General features: G+C 38.7%; 1 protein-coding gene across 1 annotated transcript in view; it reads right to left on the reverse strand.

Annotated features, from left to right (window-relative positions):
* Positions 1–23,279, reverse strand: part of PRKAR2B (protein kinase cAMP-dependent type II regulatory subunit beta) — an 89,323-nt gene that overhangs the window by 57,392 nt on the left and 8,652 nt on the right. The window contains exon 2 of the mRNA XM_036101381.2: positions 7,179–7,214. Within this exon, the coding sequence (XP_035957274.1) occupies positions 7,179–7,214 (36 nt within the window). The remainder of the gene's footprint in view (positions 1–7,178; positions 7,215–23,279) is intronic.

Below are 23,279 nucleotides of genomic sequence, written 5' to 3' on the forward strand. Positions count from 1 at the left end.
CCGGAGGGCTCAGAGTACTCTGAAGAAAATGCAATTACGTTCAAGAGATAATTGAATTTCTCACTGGCCTTGAGAGAGGCCTATCAGCATTCCTGGGCCTAACAAGAAAGAACCAGAGACAACACTGCCCACAGACTGCACTGGATTCTCTTTCCCACAGCATGCTAAGGCATGCAAGAACATGCCGCGCTTACAAGGGCCAGGAAATCAGTACTGCCGGAGGATGAAGGAGGGGAGGGAAGAGGACGGGAGCAGCACTCCCTCTGCTCACTTGGTTTTATTTGTAGAGAACCACAGGGGAGAATTAGTCTGGGCACAGAGAGGCAACAGGTACAGAGAGAGGCCTGGAACCACTTCCAGCCCACCGGAGGGAGAAGCCTGGGGGCTGTACTCTGGCATCTCAGAGAAGCTCTTCAGGTCCACCCTCCACCCTCTCTTCTCGCTCCCCTTGCCCAGTGCTGCTCCCTGTGGGTTCATCCTGCTGCCCCAGTTGAACTGTCTGCCTCTTGATTTCGGCCTCACCCCGGGTGTCACCTTTCTAATGAATTCTCCATGGCAGGCTTTGCAGCTACTTCGGACCCACCTCTCCGTCCAGTCCAGGCTCCTGGCAGCCCCGCCTATGCAGGGGACACAACTGGACAACAGGCTCACACCGAGAAACCAAACTGGAGAGAATACTGTGTTGTGTTTTTCATGGATTATCTGCTGTCTAATCACTATGACAGTCTTGTGAGACATGTATTATCCCCATTTTATACCTGCAGAAACTGAACCTTAGCAAGGTGACTAAGCCCCCCCCCGGCCCCTCCCACAGCAGTCCACAGTGAGAGAAGCAGACAGTGGGAGCTTTTACAAGTGGATATAAGTAGCGGAGCTAGTATTCCAGCCTAGGTCTCTCTGAATCCAGAGCCTATTCTGCCTCCTCTGATAAGAGGGACACTAAGGTTTTGAAGAAATGGTAAGTTAATGGCAGAAATAAATCCTGGCTTTAAGCCCCTGCCATCCATGGCCGTGGGCATCTGCTCACTCCACGCCACAGGTACTCGATGCTGAGGCAAGGTGCAGGGCAGCATCCCAGGAGAAAGGACTTCATGATAAAAATAGCTTGCTATTAGTGGTAAGGCACAAATACTCGCCTTGTTTTCCTGCTGAAACCCACATTATAAGCCCTAATGGCCAGCACCCTTTCTGTGAACCATGCCCTGCAAGAACTGTATGTTTTCTCCTTTTCCCTTTGTGGATATTACGGTGCTCACCACACCGAGCCCGTCACAGCCAGCTTCCCTGCTAGACTGTGACCTTCCTAAAGGCCGTATCTTACTCTTCTTGCATGCCTCCCACTGTATCTGGCACACAGTAGGGGTGCAGTAAATGTCTGCAGAATGAATTAGGAAATTAATTAAAGGAATACGCTCCCGGTGTGCATTATAGTGTTGGTAATTACCAAGCTTGAAATGAGCTTTCAAAATGAAGCTCATTTCAAAAATAAAATATAAACGTAAATATATTCACTCCAGCAAATTAGTCTGACAACATGAGAATGACCTCTTGAAAAAAAAAAATAGGAGGGTTAAAAAGCAACTTTAGAGAAGAAAACAAAGAACACCAAGGCTACAAAATATTTCCATGACAAAACAAAAGGAAACATATGTTCCCTGAATCAAGGAAGCATATGTTCCCTGAATTGGAATCAATAAAAGATCTGAACTTCTGTTATTTCACTACTATCTTGGGGACTAATCATTTTCTGTTTTTGGTGATTTTACAGAGTTTTTAATATACCGTTTTACACAGTGGGTGTGTGAAGTTTAAAGACTTAATTTCACCTCTGAAATACTCCAAATGCTAGTGCAGGGAAAATTATAAAATTTTAGCTCTGTTAAAAATATACTATAAAATTCAATGCTCACGTTATGGCTAAAATTGAAGTGCGGCTAATTACATGAGAAAAGAAAATTACTGAATTCATAACTTGGAGTTCCATTTTCACTTCTATTATAAGAAATAATTATGCATTAGAGCAAGTCGTGCTCAACAGCAGTCCGGGAAAGCAGTACTAAATAAAGTAATGCTCCAAGCCAAGGCTTCACACCAACAACAACGGAGCACTGTGACCAGACAGTGGATGCACTCCTGCGAGCTAGGAAGTCGTACCTGGTGATACAGGGAACTGTTTCACTGGGAGGGATAACCCTCAGAACTTCAAGAAACGCAGACTTCAAAAATGTTAGGGAGTCCGTTTATGAAAGATCAGAAAAACGGAGCCATGAAAATTCAATGCAATACAAAATCCCTGAATCAGGGGCGCCTGGGTGGCTCAGGCGGTTAAGCGTTTGCCTTCAGCTCAGGTCATGATCCCAGCGTCCTGGGATCAAGCCCCGCATCGGGCTCCCTGCTCAGCGGGAAGCCTGCTTCTCCCTCTCCTACTCCCCCTGCTTGTGTTCCCTCTCTCTCTCTCTATGCCAAATAAATAAAATTTAAAAAAGAATCTTTAAAAAAAAAAATCCCTGAATCAGCTTAGATAGAGAGAACAGAGGCTACACTAAGACAACGAAGGACACTGGACTCTATGCAGATAACAGTGTTGTATCAAGGTTAAATTCCTTGAGTGTAATATTATGCAGAAGAATGACCTTGTTCTTAGGAGATACACATGAAGTATTCAGAATTCCTAAAAGATCCAGTGAAAAAACACAAAGTGTGGATATGAGCGTGTGTATGGAAGGAAGGAGAAGGGCCTACAAATGCGGCAAAATATGAACTGGGAAATCCAGAGAAAAGTGATCATTGAACAATTCTTCAAACTGTTCTATAAGCTTGACTTTTTTCAAAATAAAATCATGGGGTTAAAACAAAATCAGAGAGCGGTCTAACTTCATACTGCAAGGAGCTGTCTCAAGAGTAACGAGAAATTTCTTTTTTCTTTCCAATTCAGAGACAAAACCACAGAGGAAAACCATTATAATCTTTCTAAAAACCGTAACGTGCAAACAGTAAAAGGAGAGGCCCCATATTACAGGATGATATCAAAGAGTGTTAGGACTCTCTAAGGCTTATTTATGACAGGTTAAGGCACAGCACTGAGGGTTTTATTGTTTTAAACTATGTTCAGAAGACGGTTGACCACTAATATTTCTGAGAGCCTAGCCACTCTGCTTTATAAAAACCATCTAGCTTAACCATTACAACAAGCATGATTATAGCTCTTATGATCCCAAACTGAAAGAAAGTGGAAATAAGAAAGTAAGACTCAATGCGGTAAATAACTTACGTGCAAATTCACACAGTAAACGGGTGGTTTGAACTCAAGTCTGTGAAACCCCACACTCTAGAGTCTTTCCCATATAATACACTAGATGAACAAAGAAACAACAGGACTGTTGTCTGTGTAACGTTTTACTTTTCAAAGATTTATCGAACGACTATGTCTACCACTACCCTTAATTTTTAATAATAATTATAAGAGTAAATGGTATATTTCCATTATTCCACCAAGAAGAATCTTCCAAAATACTCCAAACTATCAATGTTAATTCTAATTCCATCAAAATTCTAAAAGAGATTATGTGTATTTTATGTTAATTTTATGTATGTTATTTATAATCACATACTAGTTTATGTGATTATAAATAGATTATATGTGACTTCTATGTATTTAAAAATGACATACTGATAAGAAGTGATTACTAAGAGTAGAAATGGGTTTAAAAAAGAACAAAAGTAGTATTTCTTTTGTTCAAAAAAGAATTGTGGGGTACTGTTTAAAAATAAGGCTGTGGGTAATCATATTGCATTATATAAATATATGAAATCAATACACCATACACCCGAAACATACACAATGTGATATGTCAACTATAGCTCAATAAAAAATAAGTAATAAAATTAAGGTTATGGGGTGCTGTCAGGGAGATACCAAAGATACATTTCATCTGGATTTCAGAAGAGAAGACACCTGACAGTTTCAATCATGTTTTGTAGAACTTACCCAATCTAACGCCCACCTGTGTTCGTTGCCATTAAAAATCCCCTACTGTATGCCTTTCATTCCTGCACCTAGTGGAAAATGAGCTTAGGAAACCCTGAAACCTCTACAGACTCTTGAGATTCTAGGAAATTTGTTTGAAAATGCTAAGTGACACGTCTACTTAGAGAAATAAAAACTGACAGGTTTGTGGACAGGCACTGAAAACACATGGAGACAGAGTTTACCAGAAACAGCGTGGTGGAAGGTGTAAAAATGATCCCAAATAATGTATTTGTTAAACACTTTCTTAATGTAAACATCCCCTCATCCTCCTGAACTATAACAAAAGAAAAAGGCATAAAAGGGAGAAATGTTTTGTTTGAATTACTCCAGTTGAAATATTTATTTTTGCAAGATGCAGTAGGAATAGAAAAGCCAAAACCTCAAAGATTTAGAGAACTCAGGCAGAAGTTTAGAAATACATTGTAACATTTTCACTTTCATTCCATCAACAGTGACTGAATACCTAGCACTATACATAGTATATTACTGTATATTACACAGCATTCATTGTTGTAATCATTATTAAAAAATAGATGAATAAGAAACAAACTCTCATATCACATAAACCTCTGGCTGATTTTACTTGGCTTATTTTTTTCCCCTAAATTATAGGTCTTACCTAAGTTTTATAGTTCATTTCTGAAAAGAAAAAAGTATTTCTGAAATAAAACTCCATCAGAAAAAGACATGCTAGGAAATATTGTTAACTATCAAATATGAATTTCTACATTTTAAGTAGACAGTTATTATTTTCAGGAAATGATACTTTCAAATAAATTGATGTGTATGTCTACTACTAAATTAAATTCCTTTTATTTTTTTTTTTTTTTTTTTTTTTTTTTTAAAGATTTTATTTATTTATTTGAGAGTGAGAGAGAGAGAGAGCACAAGAGGGGGGAGCGGGAGAGGGAGAAGCAGACTCCCTGCTGAGCAGGGAGCCCGATGCGGGACTCGATCCCGGGACTCCAGGATCATGACCTGAGCCGAAGGCAGTCGCTTAACCAACTGAGCCACCCAGGCGCCCAATTAAATTCCTTTTAGCCACTAAGTTAACAAAGAGAACTACAGGACTTCCTCCTCAAGATGGCTTAAAACTGTTTCTGTATTCTCCTTTGCCAGAAAAGTGTCAGAGAAACTTTTATAAAAAATAAGGAAGTCAAATAAATTATAGACAGGTAAATGATTAATAGGTCCCATTTTCCCGTTTCTTTTTTTCCGTCCTATACCACTGTTCTTTTTATCTAAGGCAGTAAATATAATTTTATTTCCCTTACCCGAAACACTGAAGATGCACATAAAATAATCAAGGTCCAGATTCATTCTCATAATGAACTCCAGTGTGTTATACTCCTAGGGTAACAATTTTTACTCCTTTTAAGGCTTACTGCTAGATATAACTCAACTCCTGAACTTGATATCACCTTGTTTATTTTTCTTTAAATCAAATTGTTTCCTGTTGTTTTCATTGACATTTCCTATACCTGTCGTTCTAGAGATAAATACAACATCTGACTTTACTGTCGGTTTCTTTGCTGGCATTCCATCTTCTCTACATTTCCAGCCAAGCCTTACCAAGGTACACTGGACACAGATTTAGTGGTGGTGGAGATACTAAAATAATGATGCTTCAAAGGTAACCTACACGCTAGAGCCCCTGACACATCCACTGATGATAAGTTTATCGTACAACAAACACTAATGCAACTTCCCCAGATATCAATGTCTGATGTCATATAGTTTGAGACAGAAAGGGAGATGATCTACTCTAAGACTCCTACCTATGTGCCTGTGGAAAGAATTTTACACCATGAAGACAAGATATCACACTACGGAGTCTCTCATTGCTCCCCTCTTATTCCCACCACTGCTCACCAAAGACTATATCCCTGCACCACAACCCCATCACACTCTGCGGCTCTACTTTGGGATATCATCTGATACCCTGCTGACATAAACATGATTCCTCATTCCACAAAAGTCATTGCAATCCACTCTCTGTTTGCAACATTTAAAATAAATACGTCTTCAAAAATAAATAAAACACATATGTCTTCAGATTACAAAAAGCTCAGGAGGATAAAGTAGACACTATCCCAATATAGCACATTTTCTAAGTTCTGGTCTTTTTCCTCTTAGCCCTGGTCACTATATAGTAAGAATAAATTGTACCAGTAACTGATGACAAATTAAAAATAAAACTTAACCTTAAAACACCTTTAATAATACATCACAGATGGAAATGAGGTAATTTTATTAAATAAATTACTCAACTGTATTATATAAATGTCAGAAATGATCTGCTTGAAATGTTTATCTTGTGTTTTTCAACAACAAAAAATTCTAGTGTATTTAAAAGAGAGTAATTTTCTCACATCAAACATAGTAATGCTTCATTTGTCCTCTATCTTCAGAGAAGAAGGCATTCCACAGAAGTAGATTTTCCAAATAGTTTATCCCCTTCAAGGCCCAAACTCACTTTACTTAAGCCATTTGGGACAGAAATGCTCTCAACCGTTGCCGGTATTCTCCACCAATGCAGGTGGTACACAGTATTCGTGGCTCTGACTCAAGCACCTGTTAGTGGCTAAGGTCTATCACGGTGAATATGCGTCGGATTACCATGCTGTCTTTAAGAGAGCAAGAGCCTCAGGGCCATTAACAAAGGGCCCCATTGAGGAGAAGTTCCTGTACCTACATTTTCAGAGTTTTCCTGTCCCTTATCCTTTGTCCCTCATGCTCATTCCCTGTTCCTTGTCCCTTTTCCTATCGCTCACCCACCACTGTTTCTAGGATGTCCTTCACCCACCTTCTAAATCACTGCTTCTGAACCGTGGCTGGGATACCTCCGATAACCATGCAGATAATAACTGATCAAGAGCAGATATAGACAAATTGGGGTGAGAGGCTCCATTTAAAAAGGTGCATCAGCCTCAGTGCACAGTGTAGGTTTAAATCTAGCCATGCAGAGGTTATTTCCAATTCTGTCCTTGTTCTTCATTATATCAGATGGTTGGTTTCGGGGAAAACGACCGACAAATAAATCATTACTCCACAGCAATTATCCTCATCACACCTTATTGTTCAATACCACTATTACTCAAGAAATGTCACCATTAATAAGCAAAATCCATAATATGGTCTGACTTACCCGAGGCACGCCTTGTGAATCGGTTTATTACAGGAGCTAAAAGAAAAAAAGCAGAATATGATTACACATTATTATACACATTACATTAAGTTAAATAGAGAAAAAATACGAACGAATAAGCAATGCAAGAGGAAATATCACAAATATATGAAGATTAGATGTTTAAATTCACCAGTGGCCAAGAAATAGAAATTAAAATCAGTATTTCACCTGTTAAATTAGTCCCCCACAAAACACTTAAATTAAAAAAAAAAATCCCAACTTATGTACAGCTACAACTACTGAAGTGGGGACCTATATGTAAATCTATATAGTATCTTTGGAAACAATTTGGCAATCACATAGAGGGCCATAAAAGGTTCTTGGGTCCTCTAATAAAGTAATTCTACTTTTAGAGATTTATCCTACAGAAATACTACTAGAGAAGGAAAAATCAATGTCTTGTGAAAGGAGATTTCAAAATGCGGCAAGCAACCCTAGCTAACAGAGTCTCTTAAATTGGGATCAGGAGGCCCTAAAGGAAGAGGAATTTATTCACGTCCTCGCTGGAAAAACCATCAACTTTTTTTAAAAATCCCTTCAGCCAGCTGCAAGCTCTCAGCTGGGACTTAACTTTCCTTCTCATCAAGACACCTGAATCATCCTCACTCTTCACTTCAAAAGGAGCCAGAGCAGTTTAGCAAAGCTTCACAGCCCCTCATTTGCATATTAACCCAACCAATCCCAGCTACCTTCTTTTCAATCCCTGTTTTGCACCTAGGACCTGAATGAGAAGGACACCCTCCGCCCTTTGACGCTATAACCCTGCCCTCTCCTTGGCTTCCTCAGGTCCAGGAACAACCTCAGATTCAGGTTTCTACCTGTACCTGTGCCTCCTGACCTGCAATTCTAATTGGCCCCAAAAATGCCTGTTTGCTGAAATTTTCAGTGCATTCTTTCTTGGTCAACAGTATACTTCTATTTAGCAGCATCACTTTTAAAATGGAAAAAAAAAAAACCAGGAAACAAAATGAAAAATGCCCATGTATACTGAAATCATTATTAAGTGAGTATATCCTTGCTATTCTCAGATTTAATAGTTATAGCTTTGATCACTTTTGTGCAACCCAGAGGTCAAGGCCTCCAAATCTGTACGCTGAAGGCTGCAATTTCAAGGCGGTGTGCGGAAGTGCATCATCACTCACCTGGGAAGCCTCCCATGGGCCCACTGCCCAGACTCAACTCAGGTCTGCTGTTTCCTCCTGGTTTTGCTTACAGTTATGTCAAGAAGGGAGCTTTTTAAAAACTTTATTTCTTGAGGTAAGCAGATAAATTTAAGGTTCAAATTATACAGAGAAAGGACATCATGTCCACAGTATATTTAGTGGCAGAATGTCATTATATACTATAATACTTTTTAATACTTGATACTTTTAAAACAGTAATTATAAAAATTGTTTACACTACGGAAATAGGTCAAGTTAAAAAGGAAGACGAAGATTTTATCTGCACTGTGGTTATACTACAAGAAAAATGTGGATGCACAGGAATGAGTATTAAAAGAAAACTGTGTCAAATATTTTACATTAATCCTTGCAACCACTGTATTAAATATCGGCATCTCTGTATTACCGATGAGGACATTTTTACAGTAAAGCTCAGAGATCCTGATTTGCTCTAGATCACAAAGCCACTTTGTGGCAGAGCTGGAGAATTTGAATCTAGACACATCTAGGTTCACACCAAAATGCTGCCTCACAGAGAACAGAAAGCAAAAATACTGACTGCTGAAGTTACACAATAATAGGTGAATATTTCCTTCCATATTGATTCCCACTGTTATGAAGGATTAATTGGGTGAAGTGAGTCACAAGCCCAATTATTAAAATACTACCGCTTATAGAAAATTGTATCTTTCAAAATGCCCGAGATAAAATTATTATTTATATACCAGAATAATTTAGTCATATATTTGCAAAGTGACAAATTATATAAAACCTTGAATCGGGTAAACTGTGTGTCACGTATATTCACCACATAAAAGAAAAAAAAAACCATCAGTTTTCTTGAACACTTTCAAACCCCTTTTTCACAAGTCCTTCAGAACCTAGTCTGAAGAAAGCCTCCTTGGCAAGCTCCAAGGACAGGGAATGGAGGGGGTGCAAAACACTTCACCACAAGAAGGCAGACGAGGTAGTGGAGGCTGACAAAGGCAGAGGAAGACAGAAAACCTATCAGCCTTGGAGAAAAATTAGAGCAGACGTTCTCCTCCTGCCCTCTCCAGCCTCTCGAGACAATGAAATCACAGCACGAGGAGCTTCTGATCTGAAATGTTCGGAAGTGTTTGTTCTCTTGGGATCCCTTACATTTCCAAGTCTTTCTGACATGTATAAGACAGAGATTTTCAACACAAGTGCCATCACCATCTCGAAGGTGTATTCTGATTTTGTGGGGGGCAATCTTTTCAATTGTCACAATAATTCTGAGGACGTTGCTGGCATCTGGGACGTCCTGAATCCCACTACTGTATCCTGCACTGCTTTCAAATATCCCACTGGACATCTGGACATTCGAAGTGGCAAAAAAGTCAGTTTATAACCATCAGATCCTAGATCCTAACAGTGTTTACATATAAACACAGTTATTTTACACAGTTTTACATTAGATTTTCCACGGCACAGCTACAATATAAATCCAAGGAATTTGGGGGGGGTTGTATTTTGTTTTGTTTGGAATTTTACTAATAGATATTCATCATTTCAAAAAATCAGGTCATTGCTGCAAAGCCACTTAAGGTGTCTGACTCACCAGTACAATACACTTGATTGGATGGCATTTGCAGCTTTTATATTCTTAGTGACTCCACATGGAAGTGGGACAATCGTAACTACATTATGTCTTCCATGAACATACTGAAGTACACACCTGCTGATATACTGATCTAAAGCAAATCAGGATCTTTGAGCTTTACTGTAAAAATGTCCTCACTTTACTGACTATAAATTATTTTCCTTTATGCCTCTCTTTATATTTTTGCTAGAACTTGTCTCAATTTTTAAACTGTGGGTAGACGAGTTATATGACCATCATTTCCATCTCCCCGTAGTGAATGGGGTGTGGGGTCGGGCAGTTAAGGAGAGGGGCGCACCAGGCAAGTAGTGCAGTAGTCAAGGTAAACACTGGGTTTTGTTTTTGTTTTAAATGTTATTATTTATTTGACAGAGAGAGAGAGAGCACAAGCAGGAGGAGCGGCAGGCAGAGGGAGAAGCAGACTCCCAGTCGAGCAAGGAGCCCAGTGCAGGGCTGGATCCCAGGACCCTGGGATCATGACCTGAGCCGAAGGCAGATGCTTAACCAACTGAGCCACCCAGGCGTCCCGGTTAACACTGGGTTTTGACAACAATTACCAAGAACTTCATCCCTTATATCCACATCCCTCCATGCCCACTTGCAGGGATGGAGCACAAGTGTTCCCTGCACAAACTTTTGGCAAGCTAACTGTAACCTCCACAATTTCTCTAGATTATTTCAGTCTAGCTACCGAAACGGGGAAGAAGGTTGCGATTCAGGGTGGAAGCCTTGCTGCGAAGAAAGCCATGGACATCTGGCTCCAGTGTGCATGCCACTCTGTCTCTCAGGAACTAAGTGCAGAGAACGGGAGCAGGACGAAGGCGAAGAAGGACACTGCTGACATTCTGAGCCCCTGACAGCGAGGGCTGCCACACGGCAGGGCCACCAACTGGAGTCAGGGGGCCCGGGAATGGATGGTGTCACACTGACTTAAATTCTCAACTTTTAAAATATGAAAAGAAGACCTGTCTGCCTCCTTTAGGAAAGAATTTTAAAAGAACTTCAGAAAAGAACTTAAAAGACCCCACAAAAAACAAAAAAAACCTGAAGAACTTAAAAAAAGAAAAAAAATCTTTGAAAGTGCCTGTAAGCTACAAATTCCTATTCAAATGTGAGAGACAGGTTTATTTATTGTGAGCTAATATGATCAATTTTAATATTACCACTTTCAAAATATACTATGTAAAAAGCAGTATAAACTCACAAAAACAAAAAGGTTAACAGATGATGTTTTCAAACGTGACAAGCCAAATTTAGTTTTCCCAGACTCTCGGTTTCCACCTTCAGATGTTCCTATCCTGTGGGTATTCTGTGTGTATTTACCTATGCGCGCGCGCACACACACACACACACACACACACACACACACACACACTAATGGAGACTAGGAGAATACAGAACTAAAAAAATAGGAAATGTATTATCTGCCTGAAAAAACAAGCAAATATGATTTAAGAATATACTAAACTCCTAACATTTTTGGAGATCTTAGTGAATCCTCAAGGAAAAATACAGAAATATTTATACAGGTTTGACTTTCTCCCAAATGCCATCCCAGGGGAATACTGAGAGTCCTGTGTTTCTCTGAATAGCTACATGCTTGTCTAACCAGTGATCCCCTCCATTCCTAAACTATATCCCACCAGATTAGTCTTAACTCCTCTGCTCCCAGGAGACCCAGAAGTATAACTGATTCAAGCCTTCTTTCATCTCAGAGCGTCCTTACAAGAAAAATGCTCCATGATATGACGTAAACTGAATGAGCCTCTCTATTCCTGGCAGTGAAAAGAGCTTCCCACACCTGTGACTCAAGCCCCCACTGGTACCAGCAGGACCTACTTATCTTCTCACCTCTTTATGCCTGGCAGACAAGCAACACTAAGTGAACACCTCAGCATGAATCAACAGAGCAAGTCTCCTCGTCCCAGTCATTTTACTTGCTCTACTGAGTGTGGATGTGGGGCCCTGAACAGGTAAAAGTCCTTGTCCCTGAAGAGCTTGACCAAGTTCCGTCATATTTCCAAATACAATGACTGAAGGGCTTACACCACGCCAAAAAGCTACCTAACCAAAAAATTCAGGTAAATTAGAAATTCCATAGAAGACTAAAACAACTTAAATTCTATAAAAATAAAAGCAGGGTCCCCTCCCTCCCTCTTCAGCAGCTTTGTTTTGTTTTGTTTATAAAGATTTTATTTGAGGGAGATAGCGAGACAGAGTACAAGCTGGGAGGAGAGGGAGAAACGGGCTCCCCGCTGAGTAGGGAACCCCATGTGGGGCTCCGTCAATCCCAGGACTCCAGGATCATGACCTGAGCCAAAGGCAGCTGCTTAACTGACTGAGCCACCCAGGTGCCCCTCTTCAAGCTTTGTACTTTCACTCAATAAACTTTGCTTTGCTGCCCACCAAACAAACAAAAAAAACAAAAAAACCAAAAGCAGTCAATTGAAAGCGTGATCCAATGAGTTTGGTCTTCAAAAAAGCAAACCAGGAAAATTAATAAGTCAGGAAACGACAGATGTTGGCGGGGATGTGGAGAAAGGGGAATCCTCCTACACTGTTGGTAGGAATGCAAGCTGGTGCAGCCACTCTGGAAAACAGTATGGAGGTTCCTCAAAAAGTTGAAAATAGAGCTACCCTATGACCCAGCAATTGCACTACTAGGTATTTACCCCAAAGATAAAAATGTAGGGATCCGAAGGGGCATGTGCACCCCAATGTTTATAGCAGCAACGTCCACATTAGCCAAACTATGGAAAGAACCTACATGGCCATCAACAGATGAATGGATACACACACACACACACACACACACACACACACACACACACACACACAATGGAATATTATGCAGCCATCAGAAAATGAAATCTTGCCATTTGCAATGACGTGGATGGAACTAGAGGGTATGCTAAGCAAAATAAGTCAATCAGAGAAAGACAATTATCATATGATCTCACTGATATGTGGAATTCAATAAAACAGAGGATCATAGGGGAAGGGAGGGAAATGGGTGATGGACATTGGGGAGGGTAGGTACTATGGTGAGCACTGTGAATTGTGTAAGACTGATGAATCACAGACCTGTGCCCCTGAAACAAATAATACATTATATGTTAATAAAAAATTAAAAAATTAAGTTTGAAAAAAATAATAAAGCTACTTCTGGTTTCCTTCCAAAAAAAAAAAAAGCAAGCCAGGTCGATAGCAGTGCATATAGTTTGCATCTCTGAGCATAATACTGGGAAAGAAGCTCCAAGTTAAAGAAATAAGAGCCCTAAGTTGTGTCTTTGGTCACTAAACACACACACACACACACACACACACACACACAATCACCCTGTCTATACTGGAGCCACATCAGTGAAATGGACCTTTTGCAGAAGTGTTCCTATACCCTGAAGGGAGATGTACACAATAATCTTGGAGTTGACCAAATAATTAGCATCCCTATTTTCCTATTAGTTGCGTTTTCTAGCAGTAAACACTTTCTGAATCTGTTAACTGTCTAAATAAAAGATTCTAGAAATTATGTAAATTGAGACCATGTTAGCTAATTATTTTTGACACAGTAAACACTTAGCTCAGAATGAATTAAATTCTTTTATGCTTGTGTTTCGAAAATTAAAAGTGAAGTAAGCTGCACCCTTCAACCAAGGAAGAATTAACTTTTTAAAAGACGGACAGCAAAAAAAGCAAATAAACAACAAAGCCTGAAATATTTTGCTCATTAACCTAACAAGCACCTTTTCAAACTTTCTTATACATATTTAATTCCTGACACTGAAAAGGACCACTTATTTTCTATATGTTTTTGTTAAAGGATGAGGCGCTTTGACCATCTTCGTAAGTAATCAGAGGTACTCTAGTTGTGCTGTCCTTGTGAGCCTCTGAGTTTGTTTCCAGATGGATGCATGGTGCCCAAGAGTCCACTGGGATTCGGCTCCTAGAGGGGCTGCTGGGGACTAGGACAGAACTACAGTTGGAGGGTACTCTCCAGAGCTTCCCAGTCTTGGTCCCGAGGAGACACAGATTATAAGCCATGTACCCTCAAAGTACTTGTGATCAGACATAATGGGAATTGTGGGAGAGGCAGGCATCTGGGGAACCAATTTTTTTCTTCCTTTCTGATTATACAGCATGAGGTCAGGTCCAACCCACCTAGACATAGGGAACATGCTGGAGACTGACAGTCAGATAAAATACAGACACTCGAGCTTTTAGAAAGTACCAGAGCTTGCACGACCACTAAAAAGACACACATTTTCGTTCTTTCTATTCATAAACCAAACTCCTCAAAATATAACTGATATTTTAAAATACCAATAAAATATTATTACACTAGGAAAAAACCACACCTACTTGCTCTTGCTTATGAATGAACTTGATTGTCAACTTTTTAATTCATGAGAACTTTACTCAAAATGCCCTCTAAGGAACAGAAAAAATAGTCTCAGCTAGGAGAGTCCTAAGGTTGCTGAACTTACAGAACGACACAGAGAGTGGATGTAGTAACAATGCTGAGAGAAAGAATCCCAAATACTTTCAGGATTCTAAAATGTGAGCTCAGGAGAGAAGTAAGATATAAGAAGGGCCACTGTCAAAACTACATAAATTCAATCTCTGTTTCTGTGCATATTGAAATGGTCCCTCTTCTTACAGCTTTTTTTTTTTTTTTTTTTTTTGAGCAAGAGTGCACATGTGCAAGAGGGAGGCGAGGAGGGGGAGGAGGATACAATCCCTAGCAGGCTCTATACCCAGCCGGAACCCTTACACAGGGCTCAATCTCACCACCCTGAGATCATGACCTGAGCTGAAATCAAGATTGGGATGCTCCACCAACTGAGCCACCCAAGTGCCCCTGAAATGGTCTCTTCTAAACATACGTGGTTAAATATGTACAAAGGGCATATTTTTGGAGACAGAATAGTCTGTTGGTAAGAGTGAACAATCCAGACTGGACTACTACTAATATCAAGAAAGCCCAAAGTTACAAGAGTTCTAAGTGTCACACATTCATAAAGTCACAACAAAACAGACTCAGAAAAAGGTAATTAAGAAAAATATAAGGGCTTTGAAATGGAGACCAACCGAGAAAACAATCTGGGGATATGATTAAGGTTGGTCTAATCATAAAGGTACAGTTATAGAAAATACCTACATTCAAACCCTCTCCATCGCTTCACAGAATGAAGATGTTCCTGCTATCCTAGTCTCAGCTCAGATGCCTCCTCCGAAGCCTCTCTGTGAACACCCAGTTGAGAGGAGCTCCCTCCAGTTCCCCTCAAGAGCTCCTCCTAGGGGCACTTGGGTGGCTCAAATCGGTTAAGCATCTGCCTTTGGCTCAAGTCATGATCTCAGGGTCTTGGGATGGAGCCCCAGAAGGAATCGGGCTCTCTGCTCAGTGGGGAGTCTGCTTCTCCCTCTCCCCTTCCTCACCCCCAACTTGTGCTCCCTTTCTCTCTCAAATAAAATCTTAAACAAACAAACAAACAAAAAAGAGTTCCTCCCAGAGCTATAAGTGCTATCTCAAGGGATTCAGGGTATTATGTTTACTGTCAGCTTCCCCGCCCCCATGTGTAAGCTCTGTGAGGGCGGGGTCCTTCCTCGTCTGTCTGCTTCACTACTGCATCCCAGCGTCTAGAACACTGCTTGAAATACATCAGGTTCAACAAATACTGAATGAATAGTGCCGATGGAAATTAATACAACAGGGGTGCTCCCTGACAGCGATTATATGGGCAAATATAAGTGATATTCACACAAGTATTAAATTCGTGAAACCTGTAAATTAAAATACAGTATTGGGTGAAAATATAAAATAGACTTAAAAACAGTAGAGCTTAACTAACCTTTGGCTTTTTGTACAAGGAGCAAAAAGCAATCTCATTTATGCCTCATAATTATGAAAATGTAACCCAGATGTTAGTGTCCAACAGAAATAATGAAAAATTTCACAAGACAATTAGTGTAGAAAACAATGGTAATTTTTACTTAAAATATGGAAAAGAGGACTTCAAGAGATCCATGTTTCCATTTTTTTAAAAAATCAAGGTGAATGTGACATACAATGAAATGCACAATATGAAGGATTTTGACAAATGTACACATCTATGTAACCAACACTCCAGTCAAGACATAAACATTTTGCCTGTCTGGCTCAGTCGGTATAATGTGCAACTCTTAATCTCGGGGTTGTAAATTCAAGCCCCACATTGGGTGTGCAGATTATTTAAAAATAAAATCTTAAAAAAAAGATATAAACATTTACAGCATCCTGAGAAGGTGCCATGAGCCGCCTTACACAGTCAATCCCCACTATCCCATAGGAAGCTACTATTAGGATCTCTATCACCATATTTAGCTTTGCCTTTCTTTGAATTTCATATAAATGTGAGATTCATTCTAGCTGTTCAAAGGATCAATAGTTTGTTCTTTTTTTTTTTTTTAAAGATTTTTTATTTATTTTTTTGAGAGAGAGAGAATGAGAGAGAGCAAGCACATGAGAGGGGGGAGGGTCAGAGGGAGAAGCAGACTCCCTGCCGAGCAGGGAGCCCGATGCGGGACTCGATCCAGGGACTCCAGGATCATGACCTGAGCCGAAGGCAGTCGCTTAACCAACTGAGCCACCCAGGTGCCCCAATAGTTTGTTCTTTTTTATTGCTGAGGGTAGTCCGTTGCATAAGTACATCACAATTTGTTTACCCATTCTCTTGTTGATGGGCATTTGGGTTGTTTCCAGTTTGGGTTATTTTGAATAAAGTGTCTATAAATATTTATATACAAGCCTTTTTGTGAACATATGTGTTTATTTCTCTTGAGTAAATGCCTAGAGTGGGATTGCTGGGTCATAGGTGGGAAATGTTTAACTTCATAAAAACCCACAGTTTTCCTAAGTGTTTGTACCATTTTACACTCTCGCAGCAATATATGAGAGTTCTAGTTACTCCATATCTTTGACAACATAGGGAATGTCTTCTTATTTTAGCCATTCTTGTGTGTGTTGAATGGTGTATCCTTGTGGTTTTCACTTTCATATCCTTGCTAACTAAAAATACCGAGCACCATCCTATGTGCTTACTGGCCATTCTGATGTCTTTTTCATTGAACTAGTCAAGTCTCTTACTCAATTTGATTGGAATTTCATTATTGAGTTTTAACAGTTCCTTTTATATATTATCAGTAATGACATAATAGAATACATAACAGAAAGAAATCCTAGTTGTAAGAACAAAAATGAAATAAAACCAAGAAAAGATAGGAAAAACCTTTACGGAGAAAATTAAAGGAAGACTGAATAAATGGAGATATATCATGTTCACGGATAATTTAAGACTCAATATCATTAAAATGTCTTTTCTCTCCAAATTTGTTTATAAATCAAGTATAATTCCAATAAAACTGCCAATAAAGTTTTCACAAAATTTAAAAAGCTTATCCTAAAAAGATCTATGGAATAATAAAAACCTATGAATAAGCAATTCTGAAAAAAAAATAAGGTGAGAGTTACCCTCCTTACCATATACCAAGACCATATAAAGTCATATTAATCTTAATTAGGTAAAGAGGTATTGATGAAGGATAGAAAAAAACAACAGAACAGACTAGAGATGTTAAGTACATTCACAAAGTATATATGGAAATTTGATATTTAAAAATCAGTGGGGAAAAAGGTCAATAAATGATGCATATTTTAAAAAATAAAATGAAATTCCCCTTTCAAACCATACACAGAAATATATTATCAATGGATTAAAATCTTAAGTATGAAACTCAACTTAAAATTTAGAAATTAAGAAACTTAAAATTACGAAATTCTGTTCAACCAAAATTACCATAAACAAAATGAAAAGACAACCCAAGACTGGAAGAAGATTTTCCCAATGCATGTTACCAACAAAGGATTAATAACCAGAATATTAATAAGAGAAAAGAAAAAGAAAGGAAGGAAGGAAAGAAATCCTCCTACAAATCAGTAAGAAAAACACCATCAGTTGGATAAGAAAAATGGCACAGAACAAAAAAATTTTCCACAGAAGACAAACTACAATTATGGTCAATGAACATAAAAAGATGCTAAGTGTTACTAGTAATCAGGAACTAGCAAATTCAATTCACAATGAGATTCTATCTAACATGCATCCTCTTGGCAAAGTTTGTTAAAATCTGACCATAGCAAATGTTAGCGTGGAAAACCAGGAACTCTTACACTCTGCTGAGAAGTGAAGTAGTTTAACAACTTAACGGAGCAAAATGGCAGCATGAGGCGTATGTTACAGCTCTGCACCCCCTACAACCAGCCTTTCCTCGCTTAGGTGTTTATCCTAGAGTAGCAGTTCTCAAATTTTTTGGTCTCAAAACCTCTGTCCACTCTTAAAAATTATTTGCTTTTATGGGTCATATCCATTGCTATTTGTCGTACTAGAAATTAAAATTGATAAATTTAAACAGTATTTCATTTAAAACTACCAACAGCAAAACAACACCTGGTATTATAAATAACATTTTTTTAGGGAAAATCACTATATTTTCCAAAACAAGCAAAATTTAGAAAAAGAATGACTTTGTTTTACATTTTTGCAAATCCAATATAATGGAAGAAAATTGGGTTCTCATATCTGCTGCTACTTTCAGATGTTACAATATCATATATCATGTACCCTCTGAAAAACTCTACTATACACACTTATGACAGAATGAGAAGGGGGAAAAGGCAAAGAACATTGTTGTTGTTGTTATAGTTTTCACCCTAGAGACTCGCTGAAAAAGTCTAGGTTTGGGAGGGAATGATCCTTCAAGGGGTCCCCAGACCACACTTTGAAAACCACCTTTCAAATTCTAGTACATGTGCATAACACACACACACACACACACACACACAATATTCGCTACAGACTGTAATTTGTTTCCAACAAATTGGAAATACCCAAAGTATTTATCAAAGAATAGATAAAGCTTCTATTTATACAAAGGTATACTACATAGCAGTCTAAAATAAATGAACTAAAGCTACGTGAATCAATGGAACATCATCTCAAAAACTATTCTCAAAAATAAAGTGGAAAAGTGGAAAATTGTAACTTACATAAATGAAACTTTTATGACCCAATTCCTACAAACTTTGAAAATATGCAAAACAGGGGCACCTGGGTGGCTCAGTTAAGCATCTGACTCTTGATTTCGGCTCAGGTCATGATCTCAGGGTCTTGAAATTAAGCCCCATGATGGCTCCATGCTGGATGTGGAGCCTACTTGGGATTCTCTTCATCTCCCTCTGCCCCTCCCCAACCCTTGTGTGCACACTCTCGCTCTCTCTCTCTCTCTCAAAAAGACTAAAATAAAACATTAAAAAATGTTAAAATTTGTAAAAGCTAGGAGATGACTTACGTGAGTGTTCCTTACTTAGTCTCTGTTCCTTTCTGTATAGTGGAAATGTCTCACAATAAACAAAAGGAAAAAATGTTCTGCTCTACTTAGTGTTGGCAGATAAAAATCTCTCAAATATGCTCTGACACTATCAGATTAATTCACATTGTATTTTTTTTAACTTTATGATCTTTGACATATAAAAACTGTAGATATTTAAGATGTACAACTTGATGTTTTGATATATATGTTTTGAAAAGATTACCCCAGTCAAGCTAAATAACTTCTCCATCACCTCTACATAGTTACCCTTGTGTATGTGTGTGTGTGTGAAGATTTAATTTAACCCCTATCCTCTGAGCCAATTTCAAGTATATGATACAGTATCAGTAGCTATCATGAGGATGCCGTACAGAAGATCTCCAGAACTCTTTCATCTTGTGTTAACTGAAACTTTGTACCCTTTTGATGCTAAACGTACTCTTAAAATATTTTTCACAGAACACTTTTTACAAATGAGTTTTGATTAGAATTCAAACACTGAAATACCTTTTGGATTCTTTTTAAGGGATTACAAAGAAATCATTTTAAGACTTATTATGGATCAAAAGTCCTAATATTGCCTTGTCGATAAATTGTCATTAGTGATAGTCAAATAAGAAATCAAAGACCTGTGAACAACTCCATTGAGAAACAAAGGTATCCAAAAGGACGGTCTTTTTTTCCTTCTAAAAATATATAGAGATAGCAATATGTAGTGGAGCAAGTAGAGAATTCTGGGTTTTCAGCATAAAACCACATTGTAATGTAAAACTTCGGGAGGTAGAAATCTGTCCCACCATGAGCTTAGTGTTCATAAATATTATGACACAAGGAAATGGCAAAAAGCTGTCAATTTAATACAACTATTTTTTCCAATTAATTTATATTTCAGGCACATATTCATATTTTTACTATAAGCATCTGCCTCATTTAAATAAAGTGACTATTTTCAAGACTTCTACCTACATCTTCCTAAGATGTTTTAAAATGACTTGTGAAAACTAAAATGAAACCATAAACAGGGGAGCTACTGCACACACGTATTTATTTATTCTGCCAGTTAACCCCGGATTCCCAAGGGAGGGGATGGTGTGAAAACAAAGCAGAGCTTTATGCCATTGTTTTTAAAACTTTTTTTAAGTTGGACTATTTACCTTGCATTTCAAATGGAATTCAAGAAGGACTTGAGATTTAAAGGAGCCCGGGCTTGTTAAAGTCTGAAACACTTAGCTAAAAGACTTTACCTTTATACTTTTCATTAATAACTTTTTTTTTTGAAAAAGCACCATCACTATGCCTTGATTGCAATCTCTAGATTCTTACATTTCCAATCAAACTTCATTTTTAAAAAGTGTCATGTTCTCACTGACTTTTAGAGCTCGCCTACTGTCTCTTTCGCTTTCCCTCCCTCTCTTTAACAAAACTATATATAACGCTTAGTATATGCCAAACACTGTTACCCCATTTAATTCTTACAACAACCCTCTCTGGTAGGTACTATCGTTATTCCCATTTCATGGAGGAGGCAACTGAGACACAGATGGCAAAGTAACTCGCTCAAGGTGCCAAAAGTTATCAGTGGCAGAGCCAGGATTCAGATCCAGAATTCGTGCCGAAGTCAGTCCTTTTTTTTTTTTAAGTTTCCGTTGTTTCTGATTTTTCATGTCACTATAAATTTTCAGCAACTAAACGCAATCTATCTGTTTTCCACAAACTACCGAGTTTAACAAATGTGAGGCAGAGCACAAGGGGCTCTACTGACCATATTTCTCACATTAGTGGAGGGGAAAAAAAAAAAGAGAATGACATGGTAGTACAGGGAGGGACTGAGGCAGAAGATCACATTTTCAGTTTAGGACAAAATTATCTGGAGCATGTAAGTGGAGATGGCTGGTAAGCATGCAGACATGTCAGTCTGAATCTCAAAGACAGGGGAGGTCTGTGCTGGTGCTGGGGGAAAAGCCAAAGGGCAAGCGAGCCTTGGGGGGTGGGCAGGATTCATGCAATAAAGGGTAGGAATGATGACAAAAGGCCAAGAGATTAAAAAAAAAAAAAGGACAAAGCAGGTTCAGGGCCACAGACAAGATTCAGATTTAGCATGGGGCTCATATAAAGCAGAAGCAGTGACATGGAAGTTTGGGTGGGTCAGAATATGTCCTCAATGAGAAACATTCTATTAGAGGGGTGCCTGGATGGCTCAGTCGGTTAAGCGGCCACCTCTTGATTTCAGCTCAGGTCAGGATCTCAGGGTCCTGAGATGGAGCCTCGCAACAGGCTCCCCGCTTAGCGGGGAGTCTGCTTGCGATTCTTTCCCTCTGCTCCTCCCCCCACCCCGCTCTTTCTCTTTCTCTCTCTAAAATAAAATAAATCTTAAAAAAAACAAGAAACATTCTATTAGAAATCCTTACCCACTAGACAAACCTCTGTACCTGTGTTCTTTTGCATTTTGCAGAATGACCAAATATCAGGGCAATATATGATAAAACCTCATTTCTTAATATAATGAAGTGTAATTCTCTGAATCTGAAGATAGGCTAAGGCATTTCCATTTCATGAAAACATTTTAAAATGCATTAATGTAATGGATTATTAGGAGACTATTTTAAATGTTTACATGCCTTCAGAAGGTTTCAATCACTTTAGAAATACACATTTATGGACCTTTACGATTATTACACATTTAGTATTCAAGTGACGTTAATTTAAGATACACTGGAGCACCTCCTGTGGGCAGGAAAGCTTTGGAGGGAGAGAGCATGTGCCTACATATTCCCGCCCGCCTGTGGTGAGGACACCTCACGGCCACAAAGCTTATGCTGATGTATAGCATATTCGTCCTGCCATCCTTATATAGCATTAATGCAACAGAGAATCCTGTGAAGATCATTCATAGGGTGAAATATAAGTTAACCTCTGGAAAAGGAGCAGGATTTGGCAGAACGTTAAGGACAGAGGACTGGGCACTAAGAACCAAGAAAATAACTCACACAAGAGTACTTGTGAAGAATATATCCACTGAGCACCTTATCGTGTGCTTCTAAAGGCTGTCCTTTATTTACTATTTAGTGGATATCTACAAAAGACTTGCCTTTCATGTCTTTTTACAGTTAAAATTTATTTAATAGGTAATACAAGTATATCATAATCATTTTTTCAAAGGTTACCAAAAAGAAGCTCTTGAAAAGTCTCCCTCCTGACCAACTATCATCTCCAGAGCTGTCCCTCCTGAGATACACTATGGAACTGCATTTCTTTAAACTGTTTAAACTTTGATTTTCTTCTAATTCTGATTCGCATGTGCATGATTTAGTGATTCTTAACTAAACACCTATAATATGAGATGATTCTCTTTGTCACATCCCCAAAATTTGCACCAAGGGCACAAGTACTCCACAATCTAGGTTGGACTTCGAGATGCAGACAGGAATACAGGTTTAAAAGAAAAAGCCTGGATCTTACCTTATTTCCTTTTTATAAGATAGGATTTTCCTCTTTATTCTGCCAAACTTCTGTTGAATCAAACAATTAACTTATCTAATGAATGTCTATTAACACACACACACGCGCGCACACACACACACACGACCCTATCTACCTGCAGGTCCTTTATAATCTAGCAGCTTAAATCAGGAAAGCAAAGTTGATCAGAGCCACCTTACATACAATAGACTATCAAGTTAAGTTGTGGTCTCCAAAATGGTTCATGCAGAGCATAAGGCAATCTCTGGCATGCATTTTACTTCTTACTTTTTACTTCTTCCTTTCAAAGTTCATATTGTGGGGTGCTTTATCATATACAAAATAAGCTAATAAAATGGTACATGTGTAACACTTATAAAGACATATAATGAGAGTGCATACTCA

Source organism: Halichoerus grypus, chromosome 12 (assembly GCF_964656455.1).
Source record: "Halichoerus grypus chromosome 12, mHalGry1.hap1.1, whole genome shotgun sequence".
Classification (NCBI taxonomy): domain Eukaryota; kingdom Metazoa; phylum Chordata; class Mammalia; order Carnivora; family Phocidae; genus Halichoerus; species Halichoerus grypus.